This window comes from Panthera leo, chromosome A2 (genome assembly GCF_018350215.1).
Source record: "Panthera leo isolate Ple1 chromosome A2, P.leo_Ple1_pat1.1, whole genome shotgun sequence".
NCBI classification, from domain to species: domain Eukaryota; kingdom Metazoa; phylum Chordata; class Mammalia; order Carnivora; family Felidae; genus Panthera; species Panthera leo.
This window is the reverse complement of record NC_056680.1, coordinates 50,959,535-50,978,725: the sequence shown is the minus strand read 5'-3', so window position 1 is coordinate 50,978,725 and position 19,191 is coordinate 50,959,535. Positions and strand designations below refer to the sequence as shown.

At 45.1% G+C, this 19,191-nt stretch overlaps 2 protein-coding genes and 1 pseudogene across 6 annotated transcripts in view; all 3 read right to left on the bottom strand.

Moving 5' to 3' along the window:
- The window catches only part of MTMR14 (myotubularin related protein 14), a 45,838-nt gene extending 29,471 nt beyond the window's left edge, over window positions 1-16,367 (bottom strand). For 4 of the 5 annotated variants that reach the window (XM_042910307.1, XM_042910342.1, XM_042910313.1 and 1 more), the window contains exons 1-5: window positions 16,075-16,367; window positions 13,791-13,939; window positions 8,667-8,775; window positions 1,142-1,217; window positions 803-863 (exon numbers count right to left, since the gene is read on the bottom strand). In XM_042910307.1, coding sequence (XP_042766241.1) covers window positions 803-863; window positions 1,142-1,217; window positions 8,667-8,775; window positions 13,791-13,939; window positions 16,075-16,230 — 551 coding nt within the window. In that variant the 5' untranslated portion in view covers window positions 16,231-16,367. The remainder of the gene's footprint in view (window positions 1-802; window positions 864-1,141; window positions 1,218-8,666; window positions 8,776-13,790; window positions 13,940-16,074) is intronic. The other variant, XM_042910324.1, reaches the window with a different exon arrangement.
- APOO (apolipoprotein O) lies at window positions 2,155-3,018 on the bottom strand. Its single transcript, XM_042910354.1, has one exon. The coding sequence runs from the start codon at window positions 3,003-3,005 to the stop codon at window positions 2,409-2,411; it is 597 nt and encodes a 198-aa protein (XP_042766288.1). The 5' UTR covers window positions 3,006-3,018; the 3' UTR covers window positions 2,155-2,408.
- Window positions 4,132-5,980, bottom strand: LOC122213613 (annotated as a pseudogene).
- Window positions 16,368-19,191: the final 2,824 nt, after the last annotated feature.

Sequence of the window (19,191 nt, the reverse complement as noted above, 5' to 3'; positions counted from 1 at the left end):
GCCGAGGTCGTCTGATCCCAGGGGAAGAGCCAAACATTCTTGAGCACAAGCCAGGGTTGCTGCTCTTGGAACTAACAGGCAGAACTGGGCATAGTGAGATGAGTTTTCATGCACCAAGCCATGATTTGGGGCAGCTGATCTTACTAGGGTGCTTGTGTGCATTCCAGAGATGTTTGACACCAGTTAAAGACTTTCCACGGGTACAGACCATGCAAAGGAGCTTTTCCAAAACATCCTTGGGTGTCATTTTCTAAAATCATTTGGAAAGGAGGCAGGAAGAATGTGAACCAACCCATTTCCTCTCTTTAAGGGGGTCTAAAAGAGTTCTTTGCATCAAGCTCTATTATGGCATCAATAACAACTTGATGAACTTGGGACGTCTAGTCTCTGAGTCTCCCATATGGGGACCACAGCCCTTGCCCTGTGCCTTGGCACCAGGTGTGCTGTGTGTTATCTGGCAGGTTGGCTGTCAGCACCCTGGCCACCCCCTGGAAACCATGGGGCTTGAAGACACACACAGATGTCTGAACCCTGTCTCAGACCTGTGGACCCTGGGGCTGGGATATTATGTAGGATAGAGAGAGACTCCTCAGGCATTCGATAAAATCAGCTCTGGTGGAAGCTATGGGATGGACCTTAACAACTCTATTTCAGGGGCATGGATTTAGCAGTGGCAGGAGTGAACCAATGCACTCACCCGTACCAGTGGTGATTATATACACCATCAGTATGAAAATGGCCACTAATGGTCACTGACCCCATCCCCAATATAAGCCCAGACCCATAACAACCTGGCACTGACCGAAGAGCGCAGTCCTCCTCTGTGATGTCCTCTGCATCTGCCCAGGCATCATCTGCACCTCCTGCCAGAGAAACCTGTCAGCACCAAGGCTGTTGCACGGGGCTCCTCCCAGGGGCTTCTGGACCAGGCTCCTCCCACCCTGCTCTAGCTCTACATGTCTGTCAGCCCAGATGCCCCATATGCCTGGCAGTCTACTTTACCCCAGCATCTCCCTGAGTGAAGACCAGGCCCCTGGTCTTTCCAGAGCTTACTCGAACTCTCTACCTATGCCACTGTGGCATGGGTGGCTATTCTCTATAAGTTGGTTCTTGTTCTTAGAGGATGTGGCTCAACATTTACCTGAGAAAATATAGTTGTAGCCAGTGCGTCCATATAGCTCCCCCCATCCAGCCAGGGTAGCTGACCTGCAAATGTGCTGGGAGAGAAACAACATTTTCAGATGCTTTTCTGGGTTTTTTTTGTTCTTGTTTTTCTCAGCTTTATCGAGATAGAACTGACATACAATATTTGTGTCAAAGTGTACAACAAGCTGATTTGACACACATGTATTATTAAACCATTACCACCATAGCATTAATTAACATCTCTATCACATCATACAATTAACATACAATCTTTTTTTGTGGTGAAAACACAAGATCACCTCTGTTTGCAATGTTCAAGCATGTAACACAATATTAGTAACTATAATCACTCTGTTGTAGATTAGGTCTGCAAGTTTGCACCCTCTGGCCAACGGGTCAAGATATTTTTCTCAAGTGTGCACAGTTGGAGGAACTCCTGGGACTCCTCATTTTTCTAGGCCCATTTTCTGAGTCCAGGAGCACTCCCCAAAGTCTTATGAGCTTCGAGGCCACAGTAGTCAGTCTAAAGTATGCCTGGAATTTTTAATCTACATCCTCTGTCAAGAGGGGTATCTCTTCCAAACAGGTGGCACCAAAGCATTACTAAGGGTAAATGGCTAGATATAGTGGCAGTCACATGTGTAAGATTTGATGTTGCTGCATATGGATGTGTGCTGGGCTTGGCAATGAAACGTTTACACTTTCTTTTTTTTTTTTTTAATTTTTAAAAAATGTTTATTTTTGAGACAGAAAGAGACAGAGCATGAGTGAGGGAGGGGCAGAGAGACATACAGGGAGACACAGAATCTGAAGCAGGCTCCAGGCTCTGAGCTGTCAGCACAGAGCCCGAGGCAGGGCTCGAACTCACGAACTGCGAGATCATGACCTGAGCCGAAGTCGGACGCGTAACTGAGCCACCCAGGCGCCCTACACTATCGTCTCACTGAATTTTCTTTTTTTTTTTTTTTTTTTTTTTTTTAACTTGGAATTTTAATTATGTATATAAATAGCAACATGAGAATGACGAGCTCTAAGGCTGGACATTATCTCTAGGTGAAAAGATTTCCAATTAGTCCACTTGGAGTATGGTATCACCCAAGATAACAAAGAAGTCTCGTTTAATTTTTCCTGAAGAAGAAAGCCAATTTACTACATTCAGTACTGACTTCTCTGCCATTTTTTCTGTAGAAATACTGGTTTACCGCATGGAGTTTCCAATGTTTACCTATAACTGATTAAAATGGGCAGAGCCATGGAGCAGTCTACTTATTCCCAGGTGAATTCTTCACATTTCCTGGCTTTTGAAAGTTCTCCTTCCACAAATCTTCTACGACTATGTATCCTCGTAAACCCCAGTCATATAATTTCTCCCCGCTGACCTGGACAAACACGATGGCTTGTTGTGGATAATAAAGAGAGGCAGCTAATCCCATGAACCCAGGGGGATACACCAACTTCTTTATTTTTGAACCTCTAGCCAAAAGAAGTCCAAGAATGCCAGCAAAACCAATAACACCAAGTCTTGGAAAAAATCCAGGAGGTGCATTTTGGAGATATTCATAGCTGTCTAACCCCCACTGAACCAAGCTCTGCATCTTGGGTTTAGTTTGTGAGTACATTTCCTGACACCAACTTGTGTATGGCTCGCAATAATGTCGGATATGTGAGATGCTTTCTTCAAGTTGGGTCCTTGGCTCATCCACATATTTAGATGGACTCTCAGGAACGGAGTAGAGTGAAAGCTCATTAACCTTCACGGAAGTTTTGTGAGGTGAATCCTTTTTAGGTGATGCATAGACTTTGAAGGTGAGCAGACTCAGGCTGGCTGGCCCCACAGACCTCTGAATTACCTTGAACATGTTGCTGGCAGAGGTGGCTCCCGCCTCGTCTCACTGAATTTTCACAATAAGCCCATGAGGTAGATGTGGCAGGTGGCATGCACTGTTGCTGCTTCACAGAAGAAAGGCACAGAGAGGTGAAGTGATGTGTAAGGTCATACCATGAGGGGCAAGCTGGGATTTCATTTGACCCACCTACCTCCAAAGCCTGCATGCTGAGCAGCATATGGAACTGTTCAGTGCAGGGGTGAGCAACCTTTGAAGCAGGTGGGTCAATTAAGGGAGAAATGTGGGGAGGAATATATATTTTTTTTTAAAGAAATTACATCTCTTTCCTCCTTATCAAGGAAATGTAGTAGCTGTAACTGCATATGCAAGCACCCCCAAGTTTCACTAAAGGCTGGGAGTGGCAGTGAGGGGATAGGAGATCACACCAGAGAGAGGGGCGGCTATTTGACAGAGGGGTGAGGTTCATTCCTGAATGGGTTACACAGACTGGCAATGTAAAGCGGGTCCTTGGAAGACTGTGAAAATACTGCCTGAAGGCTTCTTCTCTGTTAGATAATGGGAAAGAAACAGTTATGTAGCTATAAGGAAAGGGCTGTGGGTGGGAGCCACCAGGTCACCTTCTGGCTCTCTAGAGGTAGTGGCAGGCTGAGAGAGAGGGCAGGTAACAGAAAAGCAACCTGGATGCCACCTGAGGAAGGTGGGGTGGTTTTTTAGGGCTGGGGACAAGAGATTTGCGGGAAGGCTGTCCTGGAAGCCTGCAACTAAGGACCTGGGCCTGAGCAGGAGGCACTCCCATGGGGGCTGCTTCATTCTTTCTGGGTCCACAAGCATTTTGAAAATCTGATGAAAATGAGCAACTGTCTCCAGAAAAAAATGTACATACCACAGTTCACATTTTAGAGGTTTCTAGACTCTCCCAAGTCCATCCACGGACCCATTTCTAGATCCTACTAAGAGTCCCTGCTCTGCAGGGACCATCCCAGTAAGCAGAAGCAGGGAAGTGGAGAACTGGAGCAGGGAAGAGCCAATCCCCAGCTTTAGAACCCACAAAACTCTCACAGTAAGTAGGGAGGGCACATTCAACTTGACAGTTTTTTGTTTTTGTTTTTTGAGGCATCAACAGTCATTTTTATTACGCTCAGATCAGAAGTCTGTGGGTCTTGAGGACCTCTGTAGATCTGTCGATTTTCTTCTCCAGGTTCTTTCCAGCCTGTTTCTGTAGCTTCAAGAGCTGCTTTTTCATCCACCAATGGATGTTGGCCTTCTCTTTCCTCTTCTCTTCCGGGGTGGTAGTTACTGCCCAGTACTTCCAGCCAACCTCGTGAGCCAGAAGCCCCAGGTAAGCAAACTTTCATGTAGGCTTCAGACACACAACCTTGAGGGCAGCAAGAACCACCACCTGCTTTTTCTTGTCATAGGGTGGCGGGATCCCATCCAACACCTTGAGGCAGTCCAGGGCGGCCTGGCCTTGGCTGGTCTTGTGGAGCAGCATGCCTCACGCTGTCCACCCAAAGATCCGTTTTGGTGCTCTGAAGTGGTAGGGGCCACAGGGTGGGTTGGTGTTCCTCGGCTTGTGGAGAAAGGCCAGGTACTTCAACTTGTTTCTGTAGAAATTGCCAGAAATGCTGATGTCTTCACAGGGCACAACAATGACCTTCAACCCCAACAGCATCTGCCTGGCCACGATGGCCACCAGCCGGCCCAGGAGACAGTGTCGGCCACTGAGCACCAGGACCTGCCTTCAGCAGCCACTTGGGAAAGCTTGTTGGCATTTGAACAGCATGTGTTCTCATGCCTGCCCTCCCCCCATCACCTAAGTTGCTTGCACCAAATCACACTCTTTGCATATTTTCTGTTAAATCTTTTCAGAGCACGCACACACTGTCTTTGGCTCCTGAGTTTTGAGACTGTTTCTTGAACTCTTTTCAAGGTTCAGATACCTCTTTCTGTCCCAGTTCTCCCATACTCTTAGATCTGTCCTTGCCTTTTCGGTAAGTCAGGCAGTCAGATCTGGGCCCAGAGGACTCATCAGATTGAAGAGAGAGGATGAGCTGGCTAACTCCCCAAGTGAGGCACCAACCCCCTCTGAAGAAAGGTCCTGAGGTGGAACCTGGCAGAAGCTGTACTGCATTGCAGATTCTAACCCCTGACTACTGCTGCTTAGCCTCATGGCTCCAATCCATGATCCCGCCATTTCTGCACTTTAAGCTTGACTGAGAAATCAGGATGCACTGTGAATGCCCTCCATTGGTCTAATTATGAATGGCCTCTAATTCTGCACAAGGAACATCACTCTGTAGGATTTGTTCGTCTCGTAACCAACTTTGGCACAGGGAAAAAAGTGGCAGACCTTTGTTCCCCATCTCTTACGGGAGGAAACAAAGAGAAAGATGACGTGTCCTAATTTTCACTGTCTAAAAGCCAGATACAAGTGCTGGGGGAAAAAATGGCATGGGAGAACATCTTACCCTTAAATGCTTGAACTGTCTTTAAAAAATTTTGATAATGAATCTTATTTAACCCATTTATATTCAAATATTACAACAACATATAATCACTTTAAAAACCATTAATATTTTACTTTTTTTGTACTAAATCTTCAAAACCTGATCTGTAGTTTACACTTTCAGCACATCTAAACTAGAATGCTTTACTTTTAGCAATTTTTTCAGTAATTAAAAGAAATTTTTTAAGTAATCTCTATGCTCATGACCCTGAGACAAGAGTTACATGGTCTACAGACTGAGCTAGTCAGATGCCCCTTTACTTTTAGCATTTAAAGGGAAAAGCAGTCCTGCCCCCAAATAGTGTTGTTTAACCAAAAAAATTTATTATTGTTTCAGCTATAAATTGACTGAAATAAAATCAAATGTTTAGCTCTTTAGTTGCACTAGCCACACTGAACTGAGTTTTGAAGAAGCAAGCACTTCTTAACATACCTGCCTTCCCGAATCCAGCAGAGAAGTTCTGGTAACAAACACTGCCATCGCTGCACTAGTTACCAAGAGCCTGCTGTGTGCCACAAATCCGAGGATGAGATCCCATTCTCCTACCTTTCCTAACCTTGCTCTCAACCGCCTGTCCACTTGCCTGCCACTCACTGAGCTCCACAAGGACAAGGACCGCCTTATTCATCTGTCACCCTACACACTAGCACAGGGCCCACTCTTGCTTTATCCAAGAGTAGTAGCTAAGCTTGCACTTACAAGCCAGGTCGGTACTTTGCTAGGTGCTGGAAGGACGAGAGTCAGACACAGCCCCTGTCCTCAAAGGGATTAAGGCAGAAAGGAAATTACAGACATTCAAACACACAAGCAGAACGAAGCACACTGTAGGGAGGTATAAAGTGAGTGAACACCGATTGTGTCAGGGGAAGCCAAAGGGTATGAAACGGTATCGCGCCGCCTGGACAAGAAGGTGTAATAGAAGAAACCGGGATTAATGGCAAAGCCCTCATAAACATTTATGAATGCCAAGGACTCCTTGGAATAATCCTTCTACTCACTGCCCTTCCTCTGAAATCAGGTGGTTTAAGGCTCTTTTCTCCTAGACTTGTCTAGTCTGTAAGTGCAAACAATCTGCCATTCAGCAACCCCACTTGGTCAGCTGTTCAGCGTGGCATTTCCAAAACACATTCAGGAAAGTTCCTTACTCATGGTCTGCAGACAAATGAGAAACACCAGACTTGACAAAGCTACACAGGTCTCTCAGCTACAAGATGTCTCAGAGCCTTTGTTATATTAATGTACATGTACCAACATACTTTATGAATCTGGAGCCTGGAGGCTAGGCCAAATCTACTATCATTGTGTGACAGAGAATGCTTTTCACAAGCATATCCTTAAAATACTGTTCTCTGGGGGGCGCCTGGGTGGCTCAGTTGGTTGAGTGTTCGACTTTGGCTCAGGTCATGATCTTGCAGTTTGTGAGTTCGAGCCCCGCATCAGCCTCTGTGCAGACAGCTCAGAGACTGGAGCCTGCTTCGGATTCTGTTTCTCCCTCTCTGTCTGCCCCTTCCCCACTCATGCTCTGTCTCTCTCTCTCTCTCTCAAAAATGAATAAACGTTAAAAAAATTTTTTTTTAATAAATAAATAAATAAATAAATAAATAAATAAATAAATTTAAAAAATACTGTTCTCTGGAACACACTTTGGGAAACACTGGTTTGAGTATTACCTATATAATTTCTAGTGACAAGCACTATGCTCCACAGAGCAGTGGTCTTTAAACTGGAGTTCAGTAACTTGCAGGAAGATGCCAACTTCCCAAAGGGGGAAGGGGCACAAAAAGCTGTAAGGTGATCAACTTCAGGAGCTTCCATACAAGCTTTCCCTAAAATATACCTTCCCAAGGAAGCCTTCATTCAAGTCCCCTTTCCTAACCCCCTTTCACATTTGCCCTTCTCCCATTTTACAAAAGAAGGGCACAAAGGGGTCCAAACAAGGCTCACATCTCTCCTCCTCGCTGCCCTGGCACTCAACCACCCACTGGATAACCACAGCTGGACTCTGCAAGACACTGGGACTGCAACATGTGCCCTCAAGTATCTGCCCACTGAATAAAGAGACTGCGTTTGCTCCTCTCCCCTCCTCCAGGCTCTCCCTACTTCAGTCCGCTCCTCCTAGACTAATCCTCCTGAAAAAGCTACTTTCATCCTGTATTTCCCTGTTCAAAAATCACACTGCTCTCCTGGCAAATGCAAGCACCATGGTCAGCACTTGGCCTCCTGCAATCAGTCCCTTCCATGCTCTGGCCTGGCATGAACCTTCCACTTCAGTGAGGGAGGCGTCCTGGCCCCTCTAGTTCCTGTCTCCATGCCTTTTCCCATGTTGCATCACTTGCTCAGAAAACTCTCCCACCCGTCTGCCAGCTAGCATTGTTTTTCCTCCGCTGCTCTCAAGCTATGTCCTGCTCTCTAAATGAGGCTATCAGTGGCTCAATCCACACTGCTAGCCCTGTGTTTCTCTTACACCACACCGCAGGACCCTAAATTTCAGTGTGGAAGCCTGAGGGAACTCCAGGTAAGTTCAAACCCCCAGCTCTCTTGGTAAACTTGGCAAAGTTATTTAATCCCTTTGTTTCATCTGCAAAACGAGACCATCCATTACATTAAAGGATTATGAAAAGACAGGTAAAATGAGACCACACTGGAGACCCAAATTAACAACCATCACTAGAGTAAAAGCTCCATAAGGGTAAAGACTGTCTACACACTGATGTATCTTATGGCTTTAAACATAATACACATTCAATAAACACTTAGTAAATTATATGATTGAAAGAATGAACACATAACAATGTATTAACTTACTTGATCTAATCTACCCCATAAACCTTTGATGTAGGTATGATTGTCATTCCTACTTCTACAGACAAGGAAACTGAGGCCGTGTATAGAAAGAAGTAAAAGAGACAGGATATGAACCTAGGCAGTCTCCAAAACACAGGGTGGGGTACTCTGGTGTGACTATCCCTTCCCTACATAGACTACCGTGAAAGGTGGTGTAAGAATTGGTCTGTTTTCTCTGGGCTTCTTTGCACAGCACCAGGCACCCAGTAATTACCTAACACTGGGCTGGCAAATGCCAAGAACAAGACAACCCTACACTTTGCATTAAGCCAGTTACCCTGAAGAAGGTCTCAGAGAGTGTGAGGCTATGGTACGTTCTTACCTTGCCCTTGAACAGGATCACCGGGCACACAAACCGTCCTCTGCACCTGGCTGTCTTGCTACGGTTGACGAGGTCTTGCAACTTGCTCACTTGCACAGTGCTCTGAAACCTAATGCACAGGCAAGAGACAGGTCAGACTGGTTTCTAAGTGGGCATTGTGTTTGTGTGTGTGTGTGTGTGTTTTCACAAAGACCCCATGAGAGGTCTGCATATGTGTGTGTCAATACTCATTTGGAATTTAGTAAATGCTTTAATCCCTAAATCTAGATCACAGATAAATTTTTTCAGGAAAAGAAAAAAAATGCTGTATTATAGGTATTAAAATTTAAGTCATCCTGATTTTAGAAGCTTTAAGATGAAAAAAACAGTAAGCTACTTTGAAGACATGGGATACAAAACAGAAACACACACAGCAAACTGGGTGTTGACCATGTCTAAAGTACACTTTTTTCCTCCCATAATAGGACAATAGGTGCCCTGGGGAGTGTATGGAAATCATAGTGCCATTTTTGTGAACTTTCAGGGGGCAGGGTAAGCTGAAGGCTCACATCTCACATGGTGATAGCTTCTGAAACTTCCTCAACATCCCAATTGTCTCTAACAGTCCAAACAGCAAACAGGGCAGGTAATGTTGGAGCAATGGAAGTAAAAAGAAGCTATGTGTGGCATGGAGAAATAAAGTAGTTAATCCACTGGGTGTGGTAAGGGAACTTCCAAAACAGGAGTCAGGTTGAGAGATAAGCTCCGGCAAGGCACACCCATGTCAAATCAGTAGACCCGTGTAAAAAAAAAAAAAAAAAAAAAAAAAGGGTCTCCTCTTAAAGACTCACCTACCCATCTTGAGCAAAACACTCCACATCAGCCAGTCAGAGCTTCTGGTTGCGCAAGAAATGAGAGGCAGGAAAGTTAAAGAGTGGGAAGCTAAGTAGATCAAGTGAGCAGAAGGGAGGGAAGACACTCCTGTTCCCTCCTTAGAAGGGCTGCACTTCCAGGTCAAGTCCTAGAGGGCATTTAATTCCTTCTATGTCCTAATCCTTCTAGGCACACGGCACACACATACAAATAACCGTTTCTGAATGCGTAAGTTCAATGCCTCCTACACATCTGTGGTATCTTTTTAGGCCTATATGGATGTTGTAGGGATTAATAAAGTCTTTTAGAAATACTGCTGATTTTTTAGTAGTCTTCATAGATCTATTCACAAGACATAGTTACTAAAAAAATAACTACTATCAAGTGGGGGTCTGAAATTGAAGTTAAAAAGGGGTTTTCAAATAAAAACTTGGACCAACAGTTTGATGATCTTGGAAGACAACAAGGGGGTAAAGGAACAGAATTTACACTTCCCATGGTGTATTCTTCTGTAAGGTCTGATTTAAGATGTTACTTTTGTAATTTTTTTTCCCCTTTTTGAAGAAAGGAAGAAAGGCAAACTTAAAGAGGCTGGTGTGCTCTTCAAGCTGTGTGTAGGGTGGCACTGGCCCCCCACCAGGCCCCAGAAAATTCATGGGTCATTGAAAACCAAGTTCTGCCACTTCCCCTCACTCAGTTTCTCTATGAAATAAAAAGGCACCTCAGTACAAAATAATCTAATTGAACTTAGATGCCAGGAAAATACGAAACAGAGAGCACATATAATACTGTCCACAACAGTCTTCCTCTCACGTTCTGGTGGCCTCAGGCCATTTTCACAGATCTGGTCAGCACCATCTATTGCAACAGAATCTCACTTAGTCACAGCAGCAGCTCCCTCTGAGTTCTAAATGCCTTGAAACTGCATTGGATTCTCCCAGGTTGAGACCATCCGTTCCACAAACTCCACAAAACCAAGATGGAGAACATGCCAGTATTTCCCTCGTAGGGGCTCTGGGCAGTCGTTTAATGTAGAAGCAGGCGTACTTTTTTTCTGGTTAGGCTAGGTGGTTTATTTTGCTGGTTCTCCTACTCAAAGAACTGATTCAGTTTCTGTTCTCAGTGGTTCCTGTTTTTATTTTTATTATCTCTTGGCCTTAGGATCTTTTTCTTACAGTGCTAAGCAGTGAGCTGTGTCTGGCACATGATACTCAGAACTGAGTGAATAAATGATGGCTTGTATATTTATGTTGGTCTTGTGGGACTGAGCTATCAACCTGTGGAATCTGATGCTATCTCTGGGTAGACAGTGGCAGAATTGAGCTGAATTATAGGACACCCAACTGGTGTCCAAGAATTGGTGGTGTGGGGTAGCCTCCAGCCCCTCCCACATGGGAATTAGGTACAGAACTTAACCACCACCCCCCAAGGCCTCATCTGTACATCCCCTAATTCCGTCTCTTGTTACACTGTCACTGCTTATTTATTGGTCTTTGTTACTCACAAGACCTAAGAGGAGGGACTTCATCTATCTGGCAGGGCTTCCACTGCATCCCTGGGGACTGCCACATGGCAGCAGCTCAAGGAGTTCTTGTTGACAAACACATGTCTTGGCTGTTCAGAGATCCCTGTCCAGGCTTCTATTCCCAGATGGTGGGCTAAACCGGGGAGGGGGATTAACAGAACTAAACTGCTTCCTGAATCCAGTTCTATCCTGTGTAATGGGGTCTAATTAGTGTCATATTAACACCAAAGCCAGGTATGTAAAGAAACAAAAAATTCTGCTTCCTCTCATCTGAATGTGCATGTACTGCCTTCTCTTCAATTCAACAGCACTGCCCACTCAGAATTCAAGGCCTTAGAAGGAGTAAAAAGTAAAACAAACTCCAGTAACTCCTTAAGGGTTATGAATATACCACCACGGCCCTGGCCTAGAAGGGGAGACCCTGCTGGTGGAAGAAGTGTGGTGGTGACAGAAAGAAAAGGCAGACAGATGGACACAGCAGAGTGAGGAAGACACAGATTTTAAACCCATCCTGCTTACCACTTCTGTGATCTCAGGGAAAGGCAAGTTACTTCTCTGGGTTTTAACTTTCTCTTCCGTACAATGAATGGAAGTGATACTACCTACTTCACTGAGTAGGTGCAGGACTTGAGTGAGCTACTGTGTGGAACCCTAACACCTGCCAAACAGTAGGCACTCAACACACATTATTAGTTTCCTCTTCTTTAAGGGCTAGACTGAGTCAGCACTGAACTGGTTTCCTTCCAGGAAAAGCTTCTGTGAGGTCACCAAGACTGAGTTCCTTAATGCACTGCTACTACAGGGTGGTCTGGTATCACCTGGCAGCTGGTGAGAAAATGCAGGAGCTCAGGCCCCAGTCAGACCTACTGAATCAGATTTTGCATTATAACTAAAGCCCCAGGTGATTCACTCAGAGTCTGCTTGGAGAAGCACCATCCTGACTACAACTGAGCTTAATACCAGAATGCCATCAGGGCACCAAGGTAAAACCACCAGCCAAAAGTGAAGGGGGTGGAGAGGAGGGTGAGGGCAAGGAAAAAGAGATCTTGTTCAGAAACTTTAGCGTAAGGGTTTATAGATGGTGAGTCTACCTAATTCTGAAAGAAGTTATGAAGAGACAGAAACCATGTATAACGGAGCCATCACAAAGCCCAAATCTTTAGGCTCAGAGATCCCTGGGGTTCTTAAGCTACACAATTGGGGATATGATACAGTTTCTATCATCTACATACAATCTGTTTTTCTAACACATTCATTTTTCTTAGTGAACCCCACCACAACGTCGTGAAACGGCACACTTAGTAGACATTACGTTTTACAGATAAGGAAACTAAGGTTTAGTCTTTAAACTCCTCTGACCTGGTTATTCTACTTGAAAGCCTTCTCTGACTCCCTGTGGCATATAGCAGTGGCTCTCAGGCTACAGCATATATAAGATTCATCTAGGGAGCTAAGAATGTAGATTCTGGAAATCCTGATTCAGGGGTCCCAAAATCTATGATTTTAGGGGATACTAACATAATAAAAACCACTAACACCCACAAGTCTACACTCCTTGGCCTGAAGATCAAGACCATATACAAATTGGTCCTTTAGGACGTGTCAGAACTGCGACTCATCCTTCTAATTCCAGCTGAAGAGGCTCTCTACCATGGGTTCTTCCCAAACACACACATTCCAGGCAGAATTAACCATTCTCCCTGGTTTGTCTGCAGAAGCACTTCTCAAACTTTAATGTGCATCCAAATCACTAGGGCATCTCGTTAGGCTGTGATTTTGATTCAGTGGCTCTGGGGCCAAAGATTCAGAGTCTCCAGCCAGTTCCTGGGTGCACTGAAGGGACACTTTGAATAGCGAGGGCCTGCCACACTGCACAGCATGACTCTACTATAGCACTCATCATAATATCGCACCTACAGGGCCGTGCTTTCACAGATCCTGTGAACAACAGTTCCTGGATTCTCTTAAAATCAGCAGCAAGCACGGAAACTAGGGGAACAAACTCAGAGATCAACATAAACCATTTCCTGGAGCCTCCAGGCTGTGATTATTTATTAGTGTCAAACAGCCTACAGGTTGTATCCTGTGGCAGGTGCCTTATATATCTGTTTTTGTTTCACCTGTTGTTACCCCACAGAAAGCACTCAGGCCTTGGTAGGCCCTCAGTAAACAGTAGCTCTTATTTCTGATTCTTACAATAAATACGCCAGGCTTGTAATAGCCCCACTTATCATCAGGGATTGCACTAGCCACTTTCTAAACAGAGGCAGAGACTTGCCGATGAGAAAATGAAAAGACAAAAAGATTAAATAATTTGCTCAAGATAGTTATACAACCAGTGTGTAACTCAAGCAGTCTGACCACAGACTTCAGGCTCTTAAGCTCTACATATGGTTAAGTGCTCTTAAGAACTTTGACACAGCATACCTCCCACCTATACTCTCTTAAAAAAAGGATACTAGGGTTCAGAAAGGTGAGGTGTGAAATAAGCTGTCTTAAGTCAGTGAGCGCTAGGTAGGGGAGAAACAGTCCACTACTGTGACTTCCAACCACTCACTCTATGCCATACTACTTTGTCAGTCTAACTTATCAAACCCTGAATGAACCAAAGACACCAAGAAGGCTTCAAACCTGAGGAAAGTGAGTTTACCCCGCCCAGCTCCCCACCCAGTCACAAACTTCCTGACTCGGTGGATGAGCTGTCAGAGCCTCCCCAGACAGGCACACTCTAGTTACATGATGCTCACGTGTCTTTCTCCTTCTCAGAACTTTCATACTCCAGGAACACGATGTGCTGGGGGTAGTGGCCACAGATATCCCCATTCACATTTTGGATCACACTGTAACAGTAGTCTCGGCCAAACAGCTCCAGACATCTCTTCTCAATGCGCTCAACCTGCACAGAGGAGGACACCTGAGCATAAAGAATATTCTGGGATTCTGAGTATGAGAATTAGACAGTTCGTGACCTGGACAGGTCACTGGGAATGACATGTGCCTCAGTGATTATTATTCAATGCCTGGAAGAGACACTTTGCTGGGACACAGGCCCTGATGTGTATTTCATTAATCTATATGCAGTATGCTTTGGGAGGGTCTCTAAGCCCCGCAGTGTTGCAGTGAAACTGTTAAGCATTCCAAGGAAAGGATTACAGTTTTCATGAGATTTTCAAGGGGGTCCACAATCCATAAAATATAAAGAACTCTTGCTCTAGGTTACTTTAGCACTAATCCATTTTCTTCCCTTGGCTCCAGATTATTCCCCATTCTACAGCCACAGACAAGTACCTAGACATTCTAGTTGTTGTAATGAGTAAAAGCTACACACAAGGCTATCTCCCTACACTCTATTTTATTTGTCAAATAGAAGGAAGAGCTTCTCTTAAAACTGTTCTTGTTTAGTTCGGGGAAAGGTCCACTAGAAAAAAGGCATAAGACATGTAATATCTTGAGAAGTCAACAAGAGATCAGGAATCTTGGAGAGGCTTTAAGGCCAGATGTCGTGAAAGTCAGGTCTAATTCATAACCACTCTAATCTTCAGGGGTATAAGATGGAAGAGGAAAAAACTCATAGTGGCTTAGATGAGGAATTCTCAAATTTTAAGATACATAAGGATCATGATGAAACCTATTTAAAAATGCAAATTCCAAGTTGCCACCCTCAGAAATTCTGACTCAGTAGAAATAGATGGGAGCAAGGAACCTTTATTTTTAACAATGCTGACACGGGCACCTGGGTGGCTGTTAAGTGTCCGACTCTTGATTTTGGCTCAGGTAACGATCCCAGGATCGTCGATAAAGTCCCACATCCAGCTCTGTGCTGACAGCATGGAGCCTGCTTGGGATTCTCTCTCCCTCCTGTGCTCCTCTCCCACTCGTGCTCGCACTCAACTCTCTCTCTCAAAAATAAATAAACTTTAAGAAAATAAAGTAAAAAATAAAAACTCACAGACCAAAGTTTATTTATCCAAATGAAAACAATTAAAAAAAACAAACAGGGACACCTGGGCGGTTGTCAGTTAAATGTCCGACTTCAGTTCAGGTCAGGATCTCATGGTTCGTGGGTTTGAGCCCCGCATGCAGCTCTGTGCTGACAGTGTAGAGCCTGCTTGGGATTCTCTCTCTCTGCCCTACCCTCATTTGCATGCTCTCTCTCAAAATAAATAAAGTTAAAAACAAACAAAGAATGCTGAAACAGGTGGTCCTCAGGCTAAGCTCTGAAAAACACTTTGTTGTTTGGAGAGTGGGGAAGTCCCATCATTACTGAAGTCTCCCCTAGGTTACTCCAGAGAATAGAATGATGCCAAGTGCAGTATGCTCCAGCGGTTCCCTAAGTTCCATGGCTCAGAATGGAACAGAACCCACTAGAAAGCCTGATATTAAACTTACCAACAGCACGTGGGGATTAAGAGGAGGATTCCCAAGATTCCTGTTTGACTGTCAAACAGTACCTAGGATGGGAATGGCCTTACTAGACTGGATGCCTTCCAGATATGGCAATAAGGAGACTAAAGGGAATCCCAAGGGGAGAAAAAAGAGGAACTGAGACTGGCTTTTGATAAAGGAATAGAGACAGTGTGGGCTGTTTTCCTGCTAGGGGAAGGAAAGGGATGAGCTTAAGTCTAAAGTCATGCTAAGCCTGTATAAGGAAGCAACACACCCGGTTCTTGTCTCGGTTCCACTCTGACCTCTGACCAGGAGAAATCCTCTAGACCATTTAAACCTGGGGGCTTTTGTACCCACATCTGATACACGGGAACAACCCTCCTCACCTTCCCCTCTCTAATCTCTGAACATGGTCCCTCAGCTCTGACCTCCAAACCCCTTGTTTCAAACCAAAGGACGTCCTTTCTTGGCTCATTGTGTGCCCAGTTCCTTCTTTTCCGGTTTTTAAACCCGACCCTTACTCTCCAGGTCCAGACCCCGGTAACTTCCCGCTCTCCTTCCTCTGATCCCTGACCTCAGCCTTTCCGTCTGTAACTTCTCAAACCTAGGAACTTCTCTTTGTGCTTATCACACCTTCGAACTCACCTTTGAGCCGCCCGTCCCGCTACAGTCCTTGGCCCGGTACTGAGTCCGGGAGAATTCCTCCAGCAGCTCCCCGAGCCCTGGCTCCTGAGGCGGCGGGTTGCCCGAAGAAGCCGAGGGCCCCGCTGAGGCGGCAGCGGCTGCCCTAGCGCCGGCCATGGCCCAGCCCGGCTTCCCCTTCAGCACCCCACGACCCCTCAGCGCGCCTCAGCCCTGCCCATGGCACCTGGAGGCACCAACTCCGAAACCTCCCGAACAGCCTCAGCCGCCGCCTTCCCTTTCCACTTCCGGCCCCGCCCCACCCTGCCGGATGTTTACTTCGGCCCTGGCCAATCCGAGCCCGGGACTCGCGCCCTGCCCCGTGATTACCGGCCCACCTCCAAATGCGGAGCGATCCAAGTGGTCTAGGGAGAGGTAGCCGGGGCTACTCCTAGATCCCTCTTGCTCCGCCCCTCGGGGTTTCCCCTGGGGAAGCCGGGCTAAACCACTGAGGCTGCGGGAGGGATGTTAGTACGGGAACGAGGAGGGAGGAACTATGGGAAAGAAGAGGAAGACTGGAATAAACCATTGCAGGAAGAGGAAGAGGGAACGCTTGAAGGCAACTAGTTAGTGTTGGCAATCATAGTAATCATAGTAAGTAATAATAAAACAGCATTTCATAAGGCACTTCTTTTTGCACTGCTCCTCAAAACGTCCCTGTGATTATAATGCTCCTATAGTCAACCCATTTTATCAAAGGAAACAGGAGTCATAACTGTGTTAAAATTCTATAATTGAAAAGCACCATATTCTTTTTTCTTTTTTTGTTAATGGAATATTTGAAACATTCAAAGAAGTGGCGAGAATAGTATAATGACCCCCTCATGTATTCATTCGTCAGTTTCAGCAATAATCAACATAAACCAAACGATTGCTTAATCAATCTTTCCTCATTCAGTAGAATAATTTTGTAGCAAATCTCATTACTTCATGGGTGAATAGTTCATCTCTATACAGAGATTATACTATACTATACATAGTATTCATCTCTAACAGATTATCACTGTTACAAAATGATTTTTTTGAGGGGGCATCTGGGTGGCTCAGTGGGTTAAGTGTCTGACTTCAGCTCAGGTCATGATTTCGTGGTTCGCAGGTTCAAGCCCTGCATCATTGGGCTCTGTGCTGACACCTCAGAGCCTGGAGCCTTCTTCAGATTCTGTGCCCCCCGCCCCTCTCCTGCTCACACTTTGTCTCTCTCTCAAAAATAAACATTTAGGGGCGCCTGGGTGGCGCAGTCGGTTAAGCGTCCGACTTCAGCCAGGTCACGATCTCGCGGTCCGTGAGTTCGAGCCCCGCGTCAGGCTCTGGGCTGATGGCTCGGAGCCTGGAGCCTGTTTCCGATTCTGTGTCTCCCTCTCTCTCTGCCCCTCCCCCGTTCATGCTCTGTCTCTCTCTGTCCCAAAAATAAATAAAAAACGTTGAAAAAAAAATAAACATTTAAAAATTTTTAAAAATTGATTTTTTATTTTTTAATTTTTTTTAATTTTTTTAACGTTTATTCATTTTTGAGAGACACAGACAGAATGTGAATGGGGGAGGGGCAGAGAGAGAGGGAGGCACAGAATCCGAAGCAGGCTCCAGGCTCTGAGCTGTCAGCACAGAGCCCGACGTGGGGACCAAACCCACGAACTGTGAAATCATGACCCCAGCCGAAGTCGGAAGCCCAACCGACCCAGTCACCCAGGCGCCCCCCAAAAATGATTTTTTTAAAAAGACAACTTAGGTGTGTTAAAAAAACAAAATTCAACGAAGTAAATTTGGCGTTATTCAACCATTCATGAACCTGGCAGCATACCAGGTAGCAAGTAGAAAGGCGCTCAGGGGAACTGTACAAAATGGAAGGATTTTATAGTCAGAAGGAAGATGGGGCAAGGAAGTTAAAAGAGTTGAACATTTCAGCCAAGTTTACCTTTCCTTAGGGGAAGACAAAGGGTCTTATGGTGCAGATTACCTCACTAGTGCTGACTAGGAAATTGCCAAATAATTGGTTCAAAATTCCGCCCCTGGGAGAAGCTGAAGCTCCAACTAGGTTAGGCTTTAAGTCTTGATGCTAAGCAAAACTGACTCCATTTGGGGGCTTATTGTTTCTTTTTAACCGGTAATACAAACAAACTGTAATTAGTACCTCATGAAGCTGTAGTCTCTGTTCCCAAGGTCCAGAGAACTGCAAAATGGGGCAGGAGGCAGGAAGATTTTATAGAATAAAGAATAAGTAACAAGGAAGAGAAAAAATAGAAAATAAATAAGAAAGAAGGAAGGAAGTATAGAGCCCAGAGTTGGCCGGTAGCCGGGGCACAGGGATGCAAGGGCACCTGTCTCTGGGGGTCCTAAACAGACCAGGTTTATCCACTCACTGCTGACAAAATCTAAAGGCAGAGCAATAAGTAGTAGTGAAACAAGAGAGGAATTTATTTCATTGAGGGGAAGACAGCCGACTAGCATCTCAAAGATCTCAAAGACTCTCGAAGTGCTGAAAGTATTTCCAGGTTTATATAAGGAAAATGTGGGACAAAGTTCGGTGGGTACCTAAGGCAGTAAAGGTATGGTCCAGCATTGTCATGGGTGGGATCTGGCTGGCTCAGGGCAGTCCTTACTGCTTCAGGAGGTAGTTTTGGTTCCCATAAGTGGATACTTTGTCTGCAGGGTCTTTTGCTTGAGTTGTGTAATAAACTGGAAAGAAGAATTTAATCAATTAGAAAGTTTGAAGTCAAAATGGAGAGAGTTGAAGTCCTCTTTCAGGCTTGGCATTTGGGGATTGGCTAAATCTAATGTGTTTCTGGTCAAGCAGAGTATTTACAGGGACATGAAAGTTATCTGAGTTTCAGTTTGTTAACCTGGTACCCCAGGCAGGAATGACTGTACCTTGGGCCTAAAAATTGATTCCCCCTTCCCCTTTTTTGATCATTCCCTTGAATGGTTTGATTTTTTTTTTTTAAATCAGTATTAGTGTGACTCTTAGTTACCATTGTCTCTACAGGTCTCAGTATAATATACACAAGAGATGATGTCAGGATTGTATTCTTGGAACTGGTTTCATCCTTCTGTTCTCTGTTGTCATTCCAGTTGGAGAGAGATCAT